This window comes from Eulemur rufifrons, chromosome 3 (assembly GCF_041146395.1).
Source record: "Eulemur rufifrons isolate Redbay chromosome 3, OSU_ERuf_1, whole genome shotgun sequence".
NCBI classification, from domain to species: Eukaryota; Metazoa; Chordata; class Mammalia; order Primates; family Lemuridae; genus Eulemur; species Eulemur rufifrons.
Window position 1 is genome coordinate 70,990,582 of NC_090985.1, and position 20,524 is coordinate 71,011,105.

Consider the following 20,524-nt stretch of genomic DNA (forward strand, 5'->3'; position numbering starts at 1 on the left):
TTTTCAAATTCAGATATTTACCTCTGTTCGATGAACCATTAGCCAGTTTCCATCAGATGTCTGCTTGTGGAATTCCAGGTATGGGTCTGACTTTCCAAATAGATCCTACATTTAAAACAAACAAAAAACATTTTTGTACTCTAAAACCATGTGTGATCACACTTTACACTTTACACGTTAGCAACCACCAGAAGTCTAACTCCATGGTGCAGATACACCAACAGTAAATACAAATACTATCATCTTTCTCAGTCATTTAGAAACTTGCTGAGGTCCACCAGGGAGAAAACATTAAAATACTTGTGATAAGGCCGGGCGCGGTGGCTCACGCCTGTAATCCTAGCACTCTGGGAGGCCGAGGTGGGCGGATCGTTTGAGCTCAGGAGTTCGAGACCAGCCTGAGCAAGAGCGAGACCCCATCTCTACTAAAAATAGAAAGAAATTATATGGACAGCTAAAAATATATATAGAAAAAATTAGCCGGGCATGGTGGTGCATGCCTGTAGTCCCAGCTACTTGGGAGGCTGAGACAGGAGGATCCCTTGAGCTCAGGAGTTTGAGGTTGCTGTGAGCTAGGCTGACGCCACGGCACTCACTCTAGCCTGGGCAACAGAGTGAGACTCTGTCTCAAAAAAAAAAAAAAAAAAAAATACTTGTGATAAATGCTTATAATCCTGTGTATCATACTCTTACTTTTCAAAAACATGATGCCTGTAAAATATAGTGATCAAACAGACTGTAAAATATGTTTGTGGCTTGTTTTCACCAGTAACAGTTTTCATTCACATGGCACTGAGTAGCTTTATATAAATAATATCACAAACATTAGCCATACCAGCTCTGAGGGACAGGGCAGTTGTTAGTGAGAAAATGGATTTAGAGCAGGGGTCCCCAACCTATGGTGAGTTGTATAATTATTTCATCATATGTTACAAAGTAATAATAATAGAAATAAAGTACACAACAAATGTAATGCTCTTGAATCATCCTGAAACCATCCCCTCCCCGGCTCCCCGGTCTGTGGAAAATTTGTCTTCCATGAAAACAGTCCCTGGTGCCAAAAAGGTTGAGGACTGCTGATGTAGAGGACTTAAATGATTTTCTCAAGATCACTTATCCAATTAATAGATGGCTCTTGACCTAGACTTCATAACTTACCCTTCTATGTCCAAAACTCCTTCACCAATACCATACATTTCTTCATACACACAAGAGAACAGACGTAGATATACGGAAAGCACAATAGAATACTTCAAAGGCACAAAATACATCTTCTATTTCCTCTGTAATTCACCACAGCACTCCTATACAATGCTCAAGCACAGCAATTGTTCAAAAATGCCCTTATCACCACCCTCAACACACACAATGACACACACATACATACACACACACATCCCCACACAGAGAAAATTCCATAAGGATGTACAAATCACTCACAGATATTAAGCTCAAGTGTAAGATTATGGATGATTTTATTGTTTCATTTTTCTTTATCTTCGTTTTGAAATCTACATATTCCTTAGTGTATATTCCTTATTATTTTTGAAAATGAAGATACTTGTTAATCCCACAGCAATATATGCAGATACTTCCCTGAGCTGAAGAATATTTTTAGTCCTGAATTAGCCTCAGTATTAATATAAGAACTAAGATAACATTATTTCCCTCGTGAGCACAAAATTTAATGTCAAGCAAATAATATCTGGTATAGTCAAAAATATAAACACAGGGCGCGGACACAATGGCTCACACGTGTAATCTCAGCACTCTGAGAGGCTGAGGTGGGAGGATTGCTTGAGGCCAGGAGGTCAAGACCAGCCTAGGCAATGCAACAAGACTCCATCTCTACAAAAAAAAATTTTTTAAATCAGCTGAGTGTGGTGGTACACCCCTATAGTCCTAGCTACTCGGGAGGATCACCTGAGCCCAGGAGTTCCAGGTTGCTGTGAGCTATGTACTCCAGCCTGGGCAACAGAGTGAGACCCTCTCTCTCTTAAAAAAAAAAAAGAAAAGAAAAGAAAAAAAAAAAAAAAGAAAAGAAAGGAAAAGAAAAGAAAGAAAAGAAAAGAAAAAACATTGACTCTTGAATTTGAAAGCAAAGAGGTAACTGGCCTATAATTAATAAAGCATAGACTTTTTGCTGTTTTCCTAAAGATAATACAACTATACTCTCTCTCATGCCTTTTACAAATAACATTAATGCTTGTATTCAACTCCTCTTTTAACCTAGATAAATTCTTTGACCATATCTAGATGAAAGAGATTCTTTCATCTAGATGTAAAGGGAAATATGTTCTGCTTAAACACATACACATACACACACAGAAATGCAAAATTTGGAAGTAACTAATACCCTACGTGATGCCCAGATGATGGAGTTCACAATGGTAACTGCATTATTATTTTCTCAAAAGGGAATCAATGTGACGCAAAACATGACATCTTTGTTGAAATCTGCATAATCTACCCACCTTATTATCCAGTTTTCTGGCTTCCATTTCAAACAAGACCACTCTATTATCCTTTATTTCTTCAGCTGAAATCTATAAGTAGGTAAAGTGAAAGAAAACAAGTTTTCGGGATTCTAATATAGTCATGAAATAGGTACTGATTTATTCTGTTATCCAATAATACATAAATCTATACTAATGTAAATGAATTCTAAAATTTTTAATAAGAAAATGGTGTCATTAAGAAAGATTCACCATTATTTCTTTTATGAGTGTGAAATAAATATTTTCCAAAAATATGCCAAGTTGGCATTATGCAACTTCCCTTGTAAACGTGGTTGCCCAAACTGGATCTCCCCCATTCCAGAGAAAAGTCAAAGCCCTGGAAGACTGAAGCTATCTTGTGCACAAAACAAACTAAAGCTCTTTAAATACTGAGAAGGATGAGTAAATAATACCTAGAGAACTCTATAAATTGAAATGTCAGAACAATGTTTTCATCCAATGTAACTGAAACTTATTCTACTTAAAAACAAATGCCAGGCTACCATGCCTCAGATCAATAAAGCTAACTACTGATAACATTCATTGTCCCGCAAAAGTCAACATGCCCAACAGTCTGCACATTCTTATGCCTTTGGAAATCTAAACCAGAGCAAAATAGCTGCTCAGAAAAATGTATTTGACAATCACAACAATCCTCAAACATGGCTCTCTCAGGGAGCCAGCCTTATATTCTCAGAGACAGCTCAAGTTAGAAAACCATCACTCCAGGAAGTGGTCACCTGGACAGAAACTCTAGAAGAGAAGGTATTTAAAAGCTTGGCATTATATAATTTGAAACCCAAAATACAGTAAAGCATATATTCATTTGCCTAGGGCCAGTAATCAGCAATGGAAGTTCTGAGTGGGAGGATGGACGGCAGAGAACAAGCACAAAAAAAGGTGATATAGAGTTTATAGGTTCAATGGCCACATCATAATATTATTTAACATCCACCTGGAAATAAAGTCCATTATGGAAAGTTTCTATTATGTTGAGAGGACTGTTTCCATTGTAGAGAGACAAATTATTCAGATTATTGATGCATCCATGGAGGAGGGGCAAGTATCACCAAGGTACACCAGACCTCGAAGGCCAAAAAAAATTGAAAGAACTCCCTCTCACACTTCATTTTTCTCCTTCTTTTTTGGCACATTTCTCAGTTGTGATCACTATAAGGCAACGGTGGATGGAATGCAACATCTGAGATCAAATGATAAAGCATGGCTGTAGAATATCTGTCCGACATATGCAGTTTCAGTATGTCCTATTATGCTAAAGCTTTTGAGGCAAAAGACAAAATATTTTTACCGTAATGCTCCCTTTCCCTGCAGGTTTGCCATTTTTAAGCACCAGTGGTCGAGTTAGCTTCTTACTGGAAACAATCTGTTAAAATTGAAAAGTGATACAAGAGCTATTTCATTTCAACATGTGAATTCGTAAACTGAATAGTTTCGAGAAAAGATTGAATATAAAGTTCACTTTTTCTTTTCTTTCTTTCTTTTGGGTTATTTTTTTTTTTTTTTTGAGATGAGGTCTTGCTCTGTTGCCCAGGCTGGAGTGTAGTGTCATGATCACAGCTCACTGCAGCCATGAACTACTGGGCTTAAACAATCTTCCTTCCTTAGCCTCCGTAATAACTGAGGCTACAGGCACACACCACTACACCTAGCTAATATTTTTTTTAGGATGGGGGTCTCACTGTCTTGCCCAGGCTAGTCTTGAACTCCTGGCCTCAAGCAATCCTCCAGGCTCAGCCTCCCAGAGTGCTGGGATTATAGGTGTGAGCCACCGTGCCCAGATAAGTTCACTTAAAATCATTAGAAATGGAAACATTAAGTCTGTTCCTTAATTTAGAGATTCTTTAGACATTTAAAATACATGTACACATTAAAAACTCATTGGAAAAAAACTTCCAAGGAGCCTACCCAGGCAGATACAATCTTCCTACTTACTATTTTCTTCACCAAGTACTTCAAAGTTTAACTTCTTCCTTGTAACGGAAAAAGAGGGCCGGATTCTTATCACATATTAAAATCACTGAGCTGAAACCCCTCTAGGTAAAAGGTGAGCCTCAGAACACTCAATAAATGGGATTCAATTTTTCTACTGAGACACAACTTCAATATTTAACTCTCATAAAGTATTATATTGTTTAAAATTAATATAATTTAATATTAATAATATAATCAATCCCTAGGTACTTTCAAACAGCTATATCTCTGATATATTTCACAAGTTCATTAGAATTTTTGCTACACTGTAATTTTTTTCCAAAAAAATTCTTCTTTAATTTTTTCTTTGATACTATTTATCAAAGTTTTAGAAAACTGATTAGTTCCATATTGCTCTTGAGACTTAGAAAATACCATAACCTCCAAACAATTCAACCCTGAAAAATAACCTTGTCAAAGGAAAATTTAAGTGATAAACATCACCCACTGAGGAAAATGACTCCTCCTTCCTGAAGCCTTCCCCAATCTATACAGATAGTCATGATCTCTCCTTATAAATCAGACTAAGCGAGGAGCAAAATAGTGAGTCACAGGACATTCCCCTACCCTGACCAAGCCTGTCATATACTGGTAAAACAGGTAATTAAGCTATAAAAAAAAAAAATAAGGTAAGAAACAGTAGAGAGTGCCAAGTGAGCTCAGGGAAGGGCTCCAAACTAGTCTAGGAGGTCAGAGAAGGTATGGGGAGAGTGAGGAACTGACACACCTTAGGCTGTATCAAGAACAAGCCAGGTAAAGGGGTGATGTTGAGACATTGGCAGTCAAGAGGGACAAGTCATGCTAGTTAGAACATCAGAGAAGTTGCTGTTACTTTGATAGCACTGATGACTTGCGCATAACGAAATTGTACTGAACTGTGCAGCAGCTAGAGCAGAGGTATTATTTATTGAAATGCTCAATGAAGCATCCTTACTCAAAAAGAATTAACAGGCTTTGCCAGAAATGAATGGTCCCTGATCTTTCATAAAATAAGATAAACTGCATAATGTTCAAGCCGACCATATTAATACACATATATGAGCTCAATCTTTAAAGCAATTACATGTTTTTCAATTTTAAAAATTAAATGAATGAACACTCATCAAAAACACCCAATTCATTGGTTAAAATTTTAGACAAAATAGAGACAGTGGCTATGTATACTCACTTGTCCAAGGGTACATTCACATTCTCCTAAGAAGTCATCATCGCTCAGCTCAATAGTTTTGTTGTCGATGTCATAAACCCCAAATTTCAATTTCTGAACAACTTCAAAGTAGTAATCAATAATAAATGTCTTGGAAAATTTGGGATTCAAGCAATTCTTAATCCTTTCTGTGCGTTCAACCTACACCCACCCCCCAAAACAAAAAAGTTTCTTCAGATCAAAGGTGTACTTGGATTCTAACATCTTTATGTACTAAACATAAATAAATATAGACATGACAACTAAAGGAAGTTTCTATATGTGTACGAAGAATTCTACAATCAAGGACAAACTTTCCCAAAAAACTGCATTAACACAGGAGATAATATTATTTTTAACATTTTTTAAAAAACTCTTCACATTGTCAAAAGAGCAATTCAGATTACTTGTCACCTCAAGTATTTAATATTACCTCATACCACTGTTGACCACTTGTATTCAGAAACAATACACATAAAGGGTCCGACTTTGACCCTACATCTGTATCCATTAGATTGCTACAGGAAACATTCAGCTCCACCTTCGTGACACACTGGGCAGCCATTTCTTGAGCTGTGGGAAAACCAATGAAAAGAGAAAACAAGTGAAATTGTGCCTTCCAGAAGCACACTCATTCCTAATGGAAATAGCTGAATTGTTAAGACAAATTGTCAGAACAGGCTCACAGAAGAGTGAATTTGCTAGAATGAGACTGTTTGTTATACGTGCCTTCTAAGGATTTGGGTGTCTATTATTAGCTGATTGCAGTGATATTGCTAGCATATAACTCATTTACTGTATGACAGTAAAGTGCAACTTTTAAGATGGCAAATAAGACATACCTATCTTCTTTTCACCTTACTATGCTTCTTTTTTTTTTTTTTTTGAGACAGAGTCTCACTCTGTTGCCTGGGCTAGAATGCCGTGGCATCAGCCTAGCTCACAGCAACCTCAATCTCCTGGGCTCAAGCAATCCTTCTGCCTTAGGCTTCTGAGTAGCTGGGACTACAGGCACGTGCCACCATGCTCGGCTAATTTTTTATGTGTATATTTTTAGCTGTCCAGATCATTTCTTTCTATTTTTAGTAGAGACGGCGGGGGGAGGGGGGGGGTCTCACTCTTGCTCAGGCTGGTCTTGAACTCCTGATCTCGAGCGATCCTCCCGCCTTGGCCTCCCAGAGTGCTAGGATTACAGGCACGAGCCACCGCGCCCAGCCTATACATTTTACTATGCAGGAAAAGTCCAAGTATAATGTTGATTCTTCCTTCACTTAAAGGTAAACATAGCATTATGCTACAGAACAAAACAGATTAAGCTACAACCTTAATTTCATTTTTAATCGTTTATTTGATAAGATACTGAGTGGAATATTTTCTGTTTTAAAAGAATTTTGGCTAAGACTAAACCCGGGGAATAAAAGACCCCAAATACCCCTCCCTCCACTCTGCCCCCAACTCCAAATAGTTATTAGCAGCAGTGGTTCTCAATCTTGGCTGCTTATTGGAACCATCTGGAGGAGCTTTCAAAGCTACTGATGCCAGAGTCCCACACAAAGAGATTTTAACTTGACTGGTTTAGGGTGCAACTTGGGCCTCAGTTCCTTAGATTACTCTAAAGTGTAGACAAGGTTGACACATTAGAGAGAGGTGTGGCCCATCTCCCCTCATGACTTGCTAAGAAATACCGGGGTTAGCCCAACTTCCACAGACTCCTCCTCTCCCCAACTTCCGATCCATATATGAAAAGGACTGGGGATAGGGGTGGAGTATTTGATGGGGGCCTGCCTTGAGTAGGGATGCAGTATTGAGGGTGAACTGCTTTCCTCTGAACCAAGAAAATGAAAGAGACTGCAGGTGTCACCAAGAAGAGGAACCAGGCATTGCATTCCCCAGCTAGAGGTCCACTTAGCCAGCCATCTAGAGTGAAGTGGAGGTTGACAGTGATAGGACAGGTTCTGGAGGTGAGGTGAGAAGGTACATCTTCCCCGGAGCAGCTGGCAAACATCCTTACAATAGTGAGCATTTAATGCCCTTTGCCCTCTACTGGGAGATTTAGCTGAAATTCTAGGATCCAGAAATAAATCCACTCATCATCCTGTTATATCTAACAGGAGTAGGATTTCTATGCTGAATAAAATGCCTAATCAAGTCTGAAATAATAAGGATTACTATTAGAACAGCCCTGTGGCAATGTCAGAAAACAACTCATGCCTTATGAAAACTCCTTAATTACTCTAATGAACTCTCTAAAAATCAGTAGCAATCCTCAATGTATGTCAAAAAACAATACTAGCATTTAAGATTCCTAAATTAATGGAGACTGAGGATAATGAGGTAGGTTGTATAACCTTAGTAGTAGTTGCTGGAAATTCCTTTTAAAAGTAATACTAGGCCAGGCATGGTGGCTCACGCCTGTAATCCTAGCACTCTGGGAGGCCAAGGTGGGAGGATTGTTTGAGCTCAGGAGTTCAAGACCAGACTGAGCAAGAGAGAGACCCCGTCTCTACTAAAAAAAAAAATAGAAAGAAATTATCTGTTCAACTAAAACTATATATAGAAAAAATTAGCTGGGCATGGTGGTGCATGCCTGTAGTCCCAGCTACTCAGGAGGCTGAGGCAGTAGGATTGCTTGAGCCCAGGAGTTTGAGGTTGCTGTGAGCTAGGCTGACGCCACGGCACTCTAGCCCGGGCAACAGAATGAGACTCTGTCTCAAAAAAAAAAAATAAATAAAATAAAATAATAATAATGCTACATGTGTATCCCTTCACCTGGGAAGAAAATGATTCCTGAATAAACAACAAGATTCACAAGCCCCCAATTTATTTCCTAAATCCCATCTATACCCAGGGATATTGTAGTAAAACTAAAACTATGAATACTATGTCCTTTTATGAAGTCAGTTTTTTTTTTTTTTTTTTGGTTGTTGCTTTGGCTTGGTTTTTTTTGCCATTTTAATATGCATCAAGATGGTTATGTATTAAAATACATAGTATTGACAATATACACAAAAGATATCAAGGGTAAGAAGAAATCAATGAAGCAGTCAGAGGAGAATTCATAGTGCAGGTAAGACTTACACTGCCTGGGTTTGAAAGATTCAGTTTGAACAGGTAAAGTGAGAGAGAGGAAAGAGCAGGATATTAGAAGGCACAGTGAGGACACCCCACCAGGTGTCACAGAAGTGAGCATATATGTCAGAGAAAGCAAAGCTGCACAGGTGGAGGGGCCAAGCTTAGAGTGTCCTGAGAACCAGTCAGAAAAACTCAGTAGGCAGGTAACAAGATTTTACTACAAGTTCCCAAACTGGGGAAAATGGGATGAAATGGCTTATTTTAAAATGTCATTTGTCAAATCTCTTCTAATTTTACGGTGTCTTTTAGTTAGAACACTCTAACATGATACCAGTAAGGTCTCTTTATCAAGCAATAAACAAGATTAGAATTTAGCACCAAAAGTCGCATGTCTTCATACCATCCAACTCAGAAGATTAGCTATTTCTTTTCTGAAGTATATATAATATTAGAAAACACTTATATTAATAATGTTAATACAATAATCATTCCTCTTCCCCTTGAGTTATAAAAAAGTTAAAAGTGCTAAAAACATAACAGGAGGCAAGAGTTCAACAATAAGAAGGGAGAAATACCACAAAACACAAAAGCACAGAGAAGGCAGTAGATTGAATTTAAAGTTATCCACACCCATGAAATCTCAGGGATATTGATACTGGGACCTCATCCTCAATCTCTTCTTCCTGGGATTTTCCATCCCTCATTCTCTTCTTCTCCATCTCTGCCTAGTACCTCTCTCCCTTCTCCCATTAGAGAAACTGTGAGAATCCCTAAAGGCTCTGTCACCTCCTGGTCTTTGTCTGCATTTACCTCTCCTTTGACCTTACCCCTCTCAAGGCTTCAGACATCAATTGGTGTACAGCACTCCCAAAACCTACATCCCTCTCCCACACCCACCCACCCCTACATACAATTTCCTTTTTCCCTTTTTTTCACATCTACTGTATTCAGCCCTGAATGAAGCATGCCCCCTTGATTTTCCCCTTCCTGTTCGATGCTCCCTATCACAGGCTCTAGAATCAAACTGCAAACTGCCCCAGTTCTCATCTGTGACCTTGGGCAAGATCTGTAACCTCCATATTCCCTCCAGGTTTCCCCATCTATAAAATAAAATAACTGGGGGGAGCGGCTTAAAAATAAAAATAAAATAAAATGAAATAACTATCCCTACCTCAAAGGGTTTTCATGAGAATTGAACGAGTTAATATATTAAACATTGCCTAATATATCGTAAGTGTTCAAACATTTAGCATTAGCAGTACTCGTAGTAGTATTCTATCACTACCTGCCTCCAGGGTCTGATCCTCTCTTATTTATCCCTTGTTTCTTTTTTTTATTTTTTATTTTTTATTTTATTTTATTTTTTTTTTTTTTGAGACAGAGTCTCACTTTGTTGCCCAGGCTAGAGTGAGTGCCGTGGCGTCAGCCTAGCTCACAGCAACCTCAAACTCCTGGGCTCAAGCGATCCTCCGGCCTCAGCCTCCCGAGTAGCTGGGACTACAGGCATGCGCCACTATGCCCGGCTAATTTTTCTATATATATATTTTTAGTTGTCCATATAATTTTTTTCTATTTTTAGTAGAGATGGGGTCTCGCTCTTGCTCAGGCTGGTCTCGAACTCCTGATCTTCAGCGATCCTCCCGCCTGGGCCTCCCAGAGTGCTAGGATTACAGGCGTGAGCCACTGCGCCCGGCCTATCCCTTGTTTCTTATTTCTTATTATTCCATTCCATAATGATTATCCTGATTATTCCAATCCATAACAAATTGCTCCTCTGAATTTCAATTGCACTAATAGTAGCAGATTACTACAGTACAGGAAGATGATCAAATCTGGAGTAATGCATACCTCGGTTGAATCTTACATCTAGTGCTAGCTGTGTGACCACATATATGTAACTTCAACTTCCTAAGCCTAGATTTCCTTATCAGTAAAAATGGAGATACTGCAAAAAACCTGTAAATCTGGCATGTGCCAGGCATCTTGCTTTTTGTATCTAACACAGAATCTGTGGAATAATGTTAGTTGAAAGTTTTTTTTTTCTTTTGCATAAGGTAGTTGCAGGTCAGCAACACCAAGCATCATGCAATTCCCTGTGGACAGACAGAATGAACACTAAGTATCATGCAATACCCTGTGCACAGACATAGAATGAGCAAGGATTGCTAAAGCTCCAGAGGAACAACACATAGAGAATTCTCTACCAGCCACCAGAAAAGTCTTCAAATTTCCAAGGATGGGGAGAATTCAACAGAGACTGCAGATATCTATGTGTGAAGTCAGTCTCACACCAAAGAAACACAACATAGCAGGACATTATATTTTTCCTTAAAAATACTCATACAAAAGCTACAAAAACAAGTCAGGCTCAGCTGATTATTTAGCAAATTGCTGACAGTTACCCTACTGCGTTGCTGGCAGGAAACAAATTTCCTCTCTTAGTAGTATTCCCCCCTGAAAATGACTCTGACTATAGCCTCACTTTTGTCTAAAAACCCATATGGCTGAATGGCAAATGGAAGAAATTACATATACACTCAGGTCTGGAACCTTGTTAATAGCAACATTTATGAAGATGCTCTTTTCATTTCCTTTTAATGTAATTATCTAGTATATGATACACAACGTTTTCAAAGAGCAATAGGATATCTTATCCACAAACTATGCTGACAGAAAATAAAACAAATATTTTATATCCTTTGTGTACAGAAAAACAGGGGATTTAGCTGGGACAAGTGATGAGGCAGAGGAATGCATGCACAACTAAAGAATGATTCTATGTAGTATTTTACTCCACAAATAGGAGGATGATAGAGAGGAAAGAAAGAAATAGTCCCTACAGTACATATTACTTACTGGAGAATTGCTTGATTCAAACTCCTCTTCTGAAATGCAAAGAACCCCTAAAAATACTAAATATATCAACCATTTTCCCAGTCACTCTAACTTTTTGAATCAACATTATAACACAGATAATCCAAAGGAACTGAAAATTAAGGCCTAATATTTGAAGTGGCACTTGGCATGTGAAAATTAAGGCATATGGTTATTCCCACACTCTGGCTGAAGTCTTAACTGCTTCCTCTTTTCCCTTCTTCCCTTAAACCTACTCTTAGATTTACTCAGTAAAGATTTCATGGAGGTTCTACCTAATACAACCCAAATCTCTCTCCAACATGGAGGTACAGACCCTTCCTGTACCCACAGTCACAACCCTACTTCAGGTCTTCCATATTTCTCACCTGCCTACTATAATAGTCTCCTAATAGGTATTCTAATGCTATCTTCTCTCCATTCACATCATAATTTTATCACTCTCTACTAAAAAAAAAAAAATGACTACTAGCTGCCAGGAGCCTACCATAGTCCAATGAGTTAAGCCTGAAATTCATGACTCTGCCAACATCTGACGCTAGCCTACCTGAACAGCTACCTCTGCCCATCTAAGTTCTTCAAGATCCACTTCAAATGACCCTTCCTCCATAAAGCTGTTGCTGATACCCTCCTAATGCTGTTATGGCACTGATCCCATTTTCTTCCCATTCCTGTTACTTGTGTGTGTGGCTCATCATCTTGTCTACATACTATGAGCTGAGGACAGCGACCATGTTTTACTGCTTCCTATTCGTCCTGAAGCATGACATCTGGCACAGGTTATTCACAGCAGAAAGAACAGTAACTTCGGAGTCAGTGGATGTGGTTCAAATTTCTTTACCACCATTTATCTGGGCATGTCGCCTTTGCCAAATTATCTATCTGAACCTCACTTTTCTTATCTATAAAATGGGGATTTAAAAAATACCTGACAATTGAAGGTCTGTAGCATGCTCAGCATATATTAGATACTCCATGAATTGTAGCAATTATTCTATTAACTATTTAAATATTTTAATTGAGTGTCTCAGCATAGATGGCTTATTATTAAGTAGTAAGATATAAAGCAACTTTCTCATCCTTATTTATGAAGAACTTCCTGAAATGATATTAAAACAATCTTTGGGATTTACACAAAATTAATTTGCCAAAGTAGTTAGTCGTGACTATAGACAAGTGCTAATTTCCCTAAATCCTCTCAGAAGAGTTCCATAGTTACTGCGTGGGGGACAGGAACCCAGGCCCCTGTCTGTGACTCATAATTTGTAGTACAATAATTGACAGGAAGAAGTCAGTGTCTACCTACCAATCCCTTTAGTAAACTTCCTTCAGTTTTCAGCTACAAAATAAGGTTAGCCTACATTTAAAAAATTCTCGGAGGTTCCTTCTGATTCTAATACCATGATTCACTAACTGCTATTCCCCAGTACATCCTGCCTGATCACTACTGAAAGTGAACAAGGGTAACCTTGGGGCAGCTGGAACCGGGTCCAGCAGCATCAGCAATAAATACCCTAAGCCGAGTTTCCCGAATTGTGTTGCTTAGAACAGTAATTAAGCGTCCCTTTCAAAAATGAAGAGAGGGAGGAGGGGTAATGTGGCTATAAATCCCAAAGCTGCTACACTACTGGGAGGTCCAGGTCAAACTGGCAAGTGTACATATTAAGAGGTTACTGTGTACCCATTATTATGCTAAGGACTGTGGGGACTGGACAGCAATAGAAGACCTTGTAGCTCATTATACTCAAATTGGGGAGATCCATTCTTGCAACAATTATTTACTAAATACCTTCTATGATGTTCTCAATATGCGAAGAGGAAAACAAAAGCAAAAATAAATACTTAGCTATCCATGTATAAATAGAATATACAACAGTGTAAAATTGCAGTACAGATAGGGAATAATCAAAGTGCCCTTGAAGCTGAAGAAGCTCTCTAGAGATTTCTACTTTTACTGAGCATTAAAATTATATCCACCATATTGGTTGATGATTTGTGATAAAGAAAAAATAAAAATTTAAAAAATTAAAAAATTAAACTATATTTCACTGTAAAAGAAGTTGCATTCATGTTGCCACTGACTGTTGGATTTTTTTTTTTTTTTCACCCTTCATAAAGGCAGAGAGTAAGAGAATGGGGAGTAAAAGAAAGGGCGGAAAGAAAAGACAGTTAATAATTCCATACATCTGGGTAGTTTTGGGTTTTTACAATTTTCAAAGTACTTCCAAATAACATATTATCTTCTGAATCTCACAAAAACTCTGAGTCCCAAATAACATATTATCTTCTGAATCTCACAAAAACTCTGAGTCGGGCAGGACAATGATTACTGTACGGTGAGAGGTCCATACATCATAGCTATCACTATAATATAAAGCATTCCAATATTTGAATTGATTACCCCAGAATATGTTGACAATTTTCTGCACATTGTTAATTGTCTAAACACTGCATCGTGCCTATTAGGAGGAAAAAATGACTTTCTTCAAAAAGGTTAAAATACTCACCTAAGATCACAAAGCTAGTAAGTGGCAGTACCGCACCAAGAACCCAGATATTTTTCTCCTCATGCCAAAATGTCTTGAGAGAACTAAAGTCTCTAATTAATAGTTATGTAGCTGTCAATTAAAACTAATACAAATAAAAAAAATAAATAAACCTCATAAATGTATACAATTATGATTTATCAATTAAAAACAATATTAAAAAATAAATACTTAGTATAATAGTAATATTCTCTAATTAATTTCCTTATGGCTTGTTTGTTCGGATATCAAATGCAATATTCAGCCTGATAGAAATTAATAAAGAAATAGGATCTTTAAAATTACAAGGTTAATACTTAGGCTACAAGTATTAATATCTTTCTTAAACAAATGTAACCAGAATTACGGTGGCTTGCCAAGGAGTAGAAGAACTGGAATGGTTTATACTATATTACATCATAGCAGTTTCTCTTCAAGATAGCCCATTAAATTGTAAATTATTTAAAGCCAAGACGACGCATTTTCTCCTTGCTAGGGTATCTGCACACATGCATGCAGGTACTGCTGGACCATCTTAGGTCAGCAACATTTATTCTCAGGAATATACTACACTTAATATCCAGACTCTGAGAGTAAAAAACTTACATTAAAGGAATTTAAAATGAGCTTGTTGTATATTTAGTAAGAAAGCGACGCTCAGATTTTTTTTTTTAAATCTCTACAGGCGATACTAGAAATTGGGATAGGGTATTATGTCAAGCATAAATGTACAAAAAACAGAGAAAATGCTATGTTTTCTTTTAATGTGAAAAAGGGACAAACAGGAAAGATCTCTAGATCATGGGTCAAAAAACTGGACTCTGGTTCTATGTCAGTCATATCACAATGGTGGGCACGTTGGCAAGCGCTCTAACTTCTTGAGGCCTCAATTTTTTTCAACTGTTAAAACTAAGAGTTGAGTCAATCCCTTTAAGTACCTCCCAAATTCTCTTCCAGTTAATGTTTTATGACTCTAATTTAATTACAGTGAATATGAAACTTGCTTAGGAAGTGATACTAAATGACTTAAAAAATGAATAGAAAACATCAGAAAATTTATAACAACAAAAAAGAGAAATGGAAGAAAAAGGATAAAGTTTTCCAAACTCAGTCTCCATCTCTCACTATGGAAAAAGCTGTCTCTGAAAAAAATATATATATTTGGATACTTTTCCACTAGTTAGTTACCTTTGCTTGAAACTGTTATTAAATTCTCAGATGTCATAAAAAACAACAAACAAAACACAAGGCCCAGTCTATTATGTACATGAAGCATAATAAGGAAATTAGTTATGTTACGATCCATGGAATCTCATATTAAGCTCTCAGCATACGTCATGGCAGCAAAAGGAATCAGCTTCTGGACACTCCTAAAATAAATGTTTCCAGATTCTTGAACTATCCTCAACAAAATCTAAATAGGGATACTACAGCTGATACTTGGACATGCAGAATTGGGGAAAGCAGGAGTTAATACCAAAGAGTTGACACTTAATCACTCTAACTTCAAAAATAAAAAGTATGTGCAGTTTTACCTTGTCCTTATTGCTACAAAGTAAGCAATCAACTAAGGCTCCTTCTTTTTTTTTTTTGAGACAGAGTCTCACTCTGTTGCCCGGGCTAGAGTGCCATGGCGTCAGCCTAGCTCACAGCAACCTCAAACTCCTGGGCTCAAGCAATCCTTCTGCCTCAGGCTCCTGAGTAGCTGGGACTACAGGCATGCACCACCATGCCCGGCTAATTTTTTCTATATATATATATTTTTAGCTGTCCATATAATTTCTTTCTATTTTTAGTAGAGATGGGGTCTCGCTCTTGCTCAGGCTGGTCTTGAACTCCTGAGCTCAAACAATCCGCCCACCTCGGCCTCCCAGAGTGCTAGGATTACAGGCATGAGCCACGGCGCCCAGCCCCCTTCTTTAATTTCTATAGAAAATCCTGAAGATACATTGTTCTATTTCATGATTCATGGCAGGCTATAGAGTTTACTTAACATGTGTTTCAGGTTATACCACTTTTCTAATCCCTTATTCTAGAAATATCACTGATTATATTTTCAAGCCTAAAAATGAACAGTTCATCACAGGTTCACATAGTAAGATATGTGAACTAAAATAAAATCTTAAGGCTCCCCCGAACCAGCTGACTAGACCCCTTCTTGGCCAAGGGTATATCCTAAAACTAAATTGCCTGCCACAAGGAGGGAGGTCAGACATGCTTCATCATGCCCCCTCCCTTCTTAGAGATATCATTGGTAACCCACTAACAGGCCTAAGGGTATGCAAGACAAACGTGCAGGTCCTCAATTTACACAACAAGTATGATGTTTTGTCTTTGACTAACAGACAGACCTCCTTGTCTTAAAACATCCCAAGCTTTTAGACAAAGCTTCCTGTCTTTAACCAATTACAAATCAAAGAAACTTTAAACCCACCTATAACCTGTAATCCTCCCGCCCTTCAAGGTGGTTCAGGCCAAACCAATGTATGCCTCCCATGTATTGATTTATGATTTTACCTGTGACTCCTGTCTCCCTGAAATGTATAAAATCAAACTATAAGCCAACCACAGCAAGTCCACTTGCTCAAGGCTTCTTGGGCGTGGCTCCGTATCATGGTACTCAAATTTGGCTTAGAATAAATCTCTTTAAAATTATTTTACAGAGTTGGTCTTCTTTTCCATTGACAGATATTAATAAAAGTTAGAAGCAGTGACAACATCTCAGTATTGCCTCACTTTATGAAACATGCATCTTGGCAAAGTCGGCTATACAGTATAAATCTACAAAGTGAATCATCTTTTACCTTTGGTAAAAATCTGAGCTGCATCTCATACCTGAAAATCCCAACCGCTCAGTTGAAAACTTTTAAAATTATAAAGACTCAGTAAAGCTGCTGGCCAGCTTTACAGCAGGCAGGCTGTATACTATATTAAGGCACATCAACCTGCAGAGACTAAAGTCCTTTGGGGTTTTTGTTCCCCTTAGAGCACTTTCCACTTTTTGGAATTTTCCAGATGCTGAACTTCTCACCTGCCCTAGTCTCTACTATGCCCCGGCTCTAAATGGCAAATCTCTTTCTTTCTATTTCCCAATCATGAATGGTTTAATATTACTATTCATTCATTCAACACTCATTCAAAAAATATTTGTAGATCAACTACTGTGTATCAGGTGCTATTCTAAAGCACTGGGGAGCCAACAATGAACAAAACAGACAAACACCCCTGCCCTCAAGAAGTTAGTTACACTACAGGGAGGCAGACAGTAATAAAGAAAAATAAGTAAAACATATGCTATGTTAGGTGGTAGTAAGTTCTAAAGAGTAAAATAAAGCAGGAAAGGAGAGCAAGAACTATTGAAAGTCGGGTGTAATTTTAGATATTTTACAAACATTGTCACAATGCCATCAAGAAATATTTGTTTTGATTTCACTTCTTTTTTAAAAAAATTCTTACCCCCAAACAGATGAAAATGTGAACAGACAAGTTCCTCTTTACAGTTGCATATATCTATTTTAACATGTATTGACTATCACCTTAAAGGCTACAGGCATGGTAAACTAAAAGCTCAGAAAATTGAAGTAGCCTAATGACAATGCATATTGCAACCACACTGTTGCTTTGGTGATTTTCACAGGAACTAGACATAATATATCTATTTGGTAAGAGGACATTTCAAAATGATTTACTGAAATTAGTATGTAGTATTTCCTTCTATTTTTCACGGCAAAACTGAGGGCAAGGAAAAGTATGTATAAAGCTATACCAGGAATTGATAGGAGCTGGGTGAGGTACAGCATGAACTAGGTATCTGAGCCAGTGCTGTAAGGAAAATATTTGGGGCAGTGGTGATAGACTGTAAAGAGTATATGAAAGTAAAATGTTCTATTAATAAAATGTGCAATAGTTAGGTTTCCTTAAATGTATGTGGAAATGAAGATCATTGTCTATAAAGTATTCACAGTTAGAGGTAAAATTAGGAGAGGAGTCCAGTCATTATGCAACAATTAATGGCAAAGAATTCTTTTGTTCCCCCCATCCTGGAACCTCATTTTTCTCTGCCTTCTTTAGGGACTAGACCTGAGAGAAGAAATCCTGAAAGAGAACTGCACTCTCCATTGTGGGGTTTGTGTCAGGCACATTTTAGTCTGTGGGTTCCTGAAATTCAGCACTCATTCACATCCAGAGAGCCTCAGCATGGACCAATCCCGGAGTGTGAAATTTTTCAGCCCAAGTAGGATGCATTTTTCCAATTCCTAAGCTAAAAGGAATTGCCTTTTGAAAAATTCTCACAAAGGCAAACAGTGGCCCTGGGTACCACAGATGAATGTCCGAGACATCCATTGTGTTATACATGTTACTTGTTTTCAGTTCCCTTTTCTTTTTCTACCCTTTGCTGTTTCCCTCTACCTATGATCTAGGCCTGTACAAGTTTTGTTTGGCTCTAGCTGACAGCACTCAAGAGCTAGAGTTTGCTAACCCTAATTAATGACAACAGCAGAATGTATGTAGCTATATATAGCTTAACACTAACTATGTGCTAGGCACTTTGCTAAGTGTTTTACAAATATCTTATTTAATCCTTATAACAACCGTGTGACACAGGAGGTATTTTATCTCTCTTTTACAAATGCAGAAACAGGCCCTAAAAAGTTAAGTACCCTGGCCAAGGTCATACAGCTCACAGACCTCAAAGCACAGATTTGAAACCTAAGCATCAGTCTTATCCAAAAGAACAATGTTCTTTTACATTGAGCCATAAAGGCTGTGCCCTAAAATTATACAGACCTGAGTTCCAACTTTAATGCTACCAGCTACCATTTATGTAATTTAGTGAGTTATTCAACTTGAGATTCCTGAAGTATTGAAACAGAATAACAGTACCACTTCAACATGTGGTTGTGAGCATTAAACGAGCTAATATATATAAAAATTGTCTAGCAGAGTTATTGTTGGACGCTGAAATCAATAATTGCTATATTAAACCCCGCCCTTTCTTCTACTTGATTATCTGTTATAGAGGCAGCCACGAAAAGATAACATTAAGGATAAGCAAAAATTGCAGATGATCATGAAGCGCAACATTAATGGTCAATGTGCCCGGTCCCCTGAGAGGTTCCGGCACTGAAAAACGAATGCAACAGTACTTCCTCCACGCCCCTGGAGTAGTGACCCAAAACACTAGACAGAAGAATTTCGAAGCTGGAGCAGGAACAGCAACTGCTAGGATTCATCTCCTCACAACCTCCTTGCTTTGCTCCGGAAGAGTCACCCACCCCACCTGGCAGCTTCTCTTCGGGTGCTCTGAAGCGCGCCCCGTTCGTTCATCATGGCATTCGCTTCACCTCGAGTACGGTATGGGGTCCCTACCCCTCTCCCCGGTTGGCGCTGCAGAGATTTCAGGGCCTGTCACCCTTCTCTGGGCCAAAGGCCCGACCCTCTCCGCTGAGGGGAGGCAGGCGGATCCCAGGCACCACCATTTCAGGTGCGCGACAGCCAGGTCCAGGCGGCTCCTCGCCGCCCAGAGCTAAGCCCAAGTTGGGGCTCTTCCAGAAGGTACCGGCCAGCCCCGGGCCTTGCCAAGCCGCCGACCAAGCGTTCAGTGGCCCGGCAGCCCCACGCGCGCCCGGCCGATCCCCGGCTAAGCGAAGCCCAGAGTGCACTTCCAGAGCCAGGGCCCAGTGGGCCTCGCCGCGCGGAGCCTGAGGGCCCGGATTCTGCAGGCCAGGACTTTCCTCTTCCCCCGGGGGGTTGGTGGGTCGCGGGGGCCACCGCCCAGAAACAGGGTGAGGCCCGCACTCACTTGCCGGTCTTCGGGATGGAAGTCGAGCGCTGGTGCGGACCAGACCAGCAACGCCTGCAGCGAGGTCCCAGCCACCCAGGATTCACAAGAAACTAGGGCTGGACGGGCAGAGGGGAGGGGCGGGGGCGCTCGGGGGCGGGTCAGAGGCTCGCCCCGCCCACTCTCAGCCTGCGCGAGCTCCGCCCACCCCGGCCGCAGCCCACCCTTTATTCCCTGCGGCGGTTAGGCTGGCGCTTCTCCGCTACTGCAGAGGTCGCTCGCTTGCCAAAAACCGAAAGTTGACTTTAGGCATTTCAAAAAGTTGTTTGGTGCACCAAAATTAATTCCTGAAGAATAAAGAAATTAAAATGTTTGCTAAAATTTATACCATATCTGAACCGAGAAAAATTCTCAACATGAAAATAGTGAAATATGTACTGGCTCTTAACCATACTTATTTACAGCGTTTTCAAGGTGCACACTAACATTTTACATCCTTCATTTCATTTAATCCTCACAACAGTCTTGTGACGTGTTTGGTGTCCCATTTATCCCCATATCGCAAATGAAAACTGCAATGGAAGAATGTAACATT

General features: G+C 39.1%; 1 protein-coding gene across 1 annotated transcript in view; it reads right to left on the reverse strand.

The window, feature by feature from the left end:
• CPNE3 (copine 3) overlaps positions 1–20,022 on the reverse strand; it is a 44,105-nt gene extending 24,083 nt beyond the window's left edge. Inside the window, exons 1-6 of the mRNA XM_069466262.1 lie at positions 19,951–20,022; positions 6,110–6,249; positions 5,659–5,838; positions 3,808–3,882; positions 2,475–2,546; positions 22–105 (exon numbers count right to left, since the gene is read on the reverse strand). Coding sequence (XP_069322363.1) covers positions 22–105; positions 2,475–2,546; positions 3,808–3,882; positions 5,659–5,838; positions 6,110–6,241 — 543 coding nt within the window. The 5' untranslated portion in view covers positions 6,242–6,249; positions 19,951–20,022. The remainder of the gene's footprint in view (positions 1–21; positions 106–2,474; positions 2,547–3,807; positions 3,883–5,658; positions 5,839–6,109; positions 6,250–19,950) is intronic.
• Positions 20,023–20,524: the final 502 nt, after the last annotated feature.